Source organism: Eimeria mitis, genomic scaffold (assembly GCF_000499745.2).
Source record: "Eimeria mitis Houghton genomic scaffold, Emh_scaff23, whole genome shotgun sequence".
Classification (NCBI taxonomy): domain Eukaryota; phylum Apicomplexa; class Conoidasida; order Eucoccidiorida; family Eimeriidae; genus Eimeria; species Eimeria mitis.
Genome location: NW_013570629.1, coordinates 64,183 through 68,546, shown reverse-complemented (window position 1 = coordinate 68,546; position 4,364 = coordinate 64,183). Strand labels below are relative to the sequence as shown.

At 58.8% G+C, this 4,364-nt stretch overlaps 1 protein-coding gene across 1 annotated transcript; it reads left to right on the top strand.

The window, feature by feature from the left end:
* Nucleotides 1–559: 559 nt before the first annotated feature.
* EMH_0024140 (uncharacterized protein) lies at nt 560–3,205 on the top strand (the record flags this gene model as incomplete). The annotated part of the gene is made up of 1 exon (XM_013496792.1): nt 560–3,205. The coding sequence occupies one exon, from the start codon at nt 560–562 to the stop codon at nt 3,203–3,205; it is 2,646 nt and encodes an 881-aa protein (XP_013352246.1).
* Nucleotides 3,206–4,364: the final 1,159 nt, after the last annotated feature.

Genomic DNA, 4,364 nt, shown 5'->3' with positions numbered 1-4,364 from the left:
GAACCTAATCAATGATGAGCAAAAAATTCAAATTTCCGATTATTTACAGTCGTTTGGTGCAACTCAGGGGAATGAAGGGGATCTACGCACTAACTGCCAGGGGCCCACGGAGGTGAGTCCAGCTGCGGCAGTGGTGCACGAGCAATAGTTGCAATAGAAATGACTCTTGCAAGTGCAGGAGAAAAAATGCGATTTGTTTGACTTATTAAATGGATTAAATGTAGGAGAGCATCAAACTGCTCATACACTAAGTGGCTGCCACACGCCACCACTGTCTGTGCAGCCCAAGTGGTCTCGGCGGCCGCGCAGGAGGGCTGCCGTGCGCGTGAGCGTCATCGTTATTGTGTCTCTTTGGTGTTTTCTTTCTTGTTTTTAGTTTTTATTTCGGCTGAAAGCAGCCGATTGCCGCTTCGTTTGATTGTATCGTTGCCATGCGCGCCACCGTAGCAGCACCAGGCGGGTAGGTCCTCTCCTTCGGTACAAGCAGCAGTTCCCTGTTTTCTGTCCGCTTTGCTCGCTGCAAGTTCCTCGCCTTCTGTGTTGGCGCGTTTAGCACGCAATGCAGCCGTATAGACACGCCGGATTCCCTGGAAGCCCGGCTCGCGAGGCGGCTGCATGGAAGGGCCCCAACCAAGGGACGAAGTTCAATCGTTTCAGAGACATGCCGCCTCCTTCACCTGCGCCGGAACCTCCTTTCCTCTCACCCGCCGGTATGTACGCTGACGCAGCCCCCCCGGCGCACTGGAGCCCCATGTCTTGCCGCGGGCTACCCCCCGCCCCTCCAGGACCCCCGGGCCCCCCTCACCGGGGGCCCCACGCAGGCTGGGGGCCTCCATCTGACGGCGCCAATGCGCCTTCAGGCCCACCCACGTCGTTCATGCAGCCGGAGGTTCACCCCGAGTCGCCGGGAGACTGGAGGGACGGGGCAGCACCGAGGGGCCCCCGGGGGCCCCCTTTTCAGTGCGGCCCCCCTTGTCCCCCCCAGCGGTCTTGGGATGGTCCCCAGGACCATTCAGGGGCAAGAAGAAACCACCGCACGTCGGGATCCCGAGCAGTGGGCCCCCAAAAGGGCAGAGGAGCCCCGCCGGCGCGCCCGGCTGGGCCCCCTCCTCCCCTGGCCAGAGGGGGCAGCCCGTGGCAGCCTATGAAGGATAACCCACTGTCTGGTGAGTCTCCAGGCCCCTCACAATCAAGCGGAGATATGCTTTGGCCCCCGCCTCCTCTGGCATACGACAGCGCGCAGCAGAAAAGGGGTGCAGCACCAGCAGGCAAGGACGCTGGGGGGCTCGGGGCCCCCGACCCGGTTGGAGGCCGCCGGTCCTCCTTTGGGATCCCTCCGCCTGCACTTCCAGCTGCAGAACCGCATTTCGGTCGGCTTGTCCACGACGGAGGCCCCAGGGAGACACGCCAAGGTGGCAGCTCTTCAGGGGTCCCCCCAGGGCCGCGGGCGCGGCGGCTGCGCGGGGGGGGCTTCGTGCAGGAGTGCGAGGACAGCAGCAGCAGCAACAACAACAGCAGGAACAACAGCGGTGGCTGCAACGTGCCTTTAGCTCCCCCGCCTCCACCTCCGGGCACAGAGTTAGAGAAGGGGGACGAATTCAGCGGCCCCAACGCACATTTCCTTGGGGCCCATGACAACGGGGTCCCTAGAGGGCCCCCAGGGGCCCTCCCCAGCATGGGCCGGACCCTCTGGGGCATCAGAGGATCCGCAGAAGCAGCAGCTGCTGAAGCCGCAGCAGCAGCAGTAAGCCGATGCATCGCAAGCGGCCAGATACCCCAGAAGCTGCTCTCTTTCCCTTCCCCCCCTCCTCCTTCAGAGCAGGGCCCCAGCTGTGTTATGGGACCCTTGGAGGGCCCCCCGCTGCTGCTGCAGAGGCCCCCCTTTGGGCCTCCTGAGGGCTCTTCAGGGCCTGCCACCGATGCCAGGGACTCCGGGCCGCTGTCTGGACCCCGAGGGGGGGCCCAAGGGGGCCCCCCAGGCCGTCTCCTCCATTCGGCAGATCTGAGTGGGGGTATCGCTGCAGCAGAGTTGGGATCTTCAGACAGTCGGGGGCCCCCAGGGCCCCCAGCTGGGCCCTTGGGGCCCCCCGGGAATTTGAATGGCCTCCCATTAGCAGATTCCGTCTTCAACGCGTCTCGACACACTAGTGACGTTCGCTTCACTCCGTTGAATATGCAGCAGCAGCAGCAGCAGCAGCGGCAATCGCTGCAGCAGCAGGTGCAGCCGCAGCGTCAGCCGCCTCCGCCGCAGCAGCCGCAGCAGTTCCCGTCCCCTGCAGCAGATGGGGAAGGCCCTCTCAACTCAGTCCTCTCGAACGAAGCAGCGATGCAGTTGTTGCTATTAGTTGCGCCTAAGCTGCAGCAGCAGCAACAGCAGCAAAGCCTACCACCCGGTGTGAATATTCCCGCAGTTGGCAGTATCATTCCTGCAGCTTCCCCGCAGCAGCAGCAGCAGCAGCGCGCTGTTTCTGAGGCGCTGCTTCAAGGTCTTGCAATGGGAGCGCAACTGCAACTGCAGCAGCAGCAGGCTCCAGGGGCGGGACCGCAAAATCCTGTGGCTACGCTGGGAGGCCCGCAGCAGCAGTTGGCGTTGCTGGAGTCCTTGCGTTCTGCAGCAACAGCAGCTGTTGCTGCAATCCGCAGCAATCCTGAGGCTGTCAGTGTATCGCAGCCGACAGGGACGACGCTGCTGCAGCTGCAGCAGCTGCTGCAACAGCAACAAGCTCCTGCGGCGTTACAAGCCCTTTTATCGCTGCAGCAGGCGATTCAAACTGCGGCTCCTGTAGCGCTGCAGCAGCAGCCACCGCCACCGCCGCCACAGGATCAGCAGCAGCAGCAGCAAACGCTGCAGAGACCGGCGGTCCAACAGCAGCAGCAGCAGGTACCACGGGCGCAACCTTTCCTACAGAACCAGCTGCAACAAAGTCCTGCTACCCTTCAGCAGCAGCATATAGTAGGCGCGTTACAGGGGCAGCAGGTGCAGCAGCAGCAACATCCTAGTGCGCCTGCTGCCGGCGATGCACGCGTTGCTTATGGGGGGGGAGTTCCGCCGGAGCCTCAGCAGCAACCGCCTCAGCAGCAACTGCAGCAGCAGCAACAGCAACAGCAGCAACAGCCAGAGCAGCATCAGCAGCCGCAGGCTCATGGGAGAATTAAAACCTCAGTGAGGATTCTTGTCATTCGCTGTTCAGTTGTGCCAGCATGAAAATCCTTAGCAGCAGGAGCAGCAGCATGGGTAGCAGCACGAAAAACAGGAGCAGAAGTGGCATCAACAGGGGCAGCAGGGGCAGCAGCAGGAGCGCGTACTGCCTGCGCTGTTTATGCAGACTTGCTGCACAGTTCTGTATTTCACTTTCCCTTGCTTTTTTTCGGTGCTTGTTGGTGGCATTTGTTGCTGCAGCTGCTGCTGGAGTTGTCGCGGGTGCCGGAGCGCCTGTTGGATCCGCAGGAGAACGACGCAGCGCACACCTGGTGTTATTTAGACGCTTTTAACAAGGCAAGGCAAAACAAAGGAGAAGTACACACAAAAAGGCAAAGCAGCAGAAAAACTTGCATGCATGCATGCATGCATCTATGGCATACATATTTTCCGAAAGGTGTTCATTTTGCAGGCCCCAGTATCCTGTTGATTTCGCTGCTGCTGTTTCTGGCGTGCTTGCATGCATATATATATATATGTATATATATATATATATATATATATATATATGTACTTCTGCTGCTGTGCTTGACTGCGTGCATTTCTTCTTTTGCTGCTGCAGTGTCAAGGGCCATTTTCAACGCTTACGATGCTACAGTGGCTAGAGTTGGGGTACTTCGACCCCACGCGGCCTCTACGCCGAGATGATGAGAAGGGGTTTACTCCTTTACATGACGGTTCCCGTATCAAAAGAGCGGCCAAAGACATTGTGCTCTCAGCCCGCAGTCAGAAACATGTACGCCACCACCGCCAGGCGGCATATAGAGTACTACTTATTGTTGCTGTTTCATGCTTTTGTTTTGCTGTGGGGCAGCTGGCAGCTGTTCTTATGGGGTTCCCGAAGTTTAATTTCATCTTATTTTATTCGCCTTCATCTGCTTGCACGTGGCTGTGTGCTCGTTCGCCTTAGCTTCCGGTGTACCCTGTTTGCACAGATTGGCTTGCTCCAACAAGTATTGTTTTCTCTGCTCCAATTTGCATCTAGTTGCATGCAGTTAGATGGGTTTCGTGTTTACACAGTGTGTAGAGGCAAGCCACCAGTAATAGCAACAGCAAAACTGCGGCGGGCGGAAACAGCCGCAGTGGCACGAACAAATACATGCAGCAATTGGCTGTATAAACACTGCAGAGAACGTAAAAGGCCGATGAGTATGTTTACGCGTTG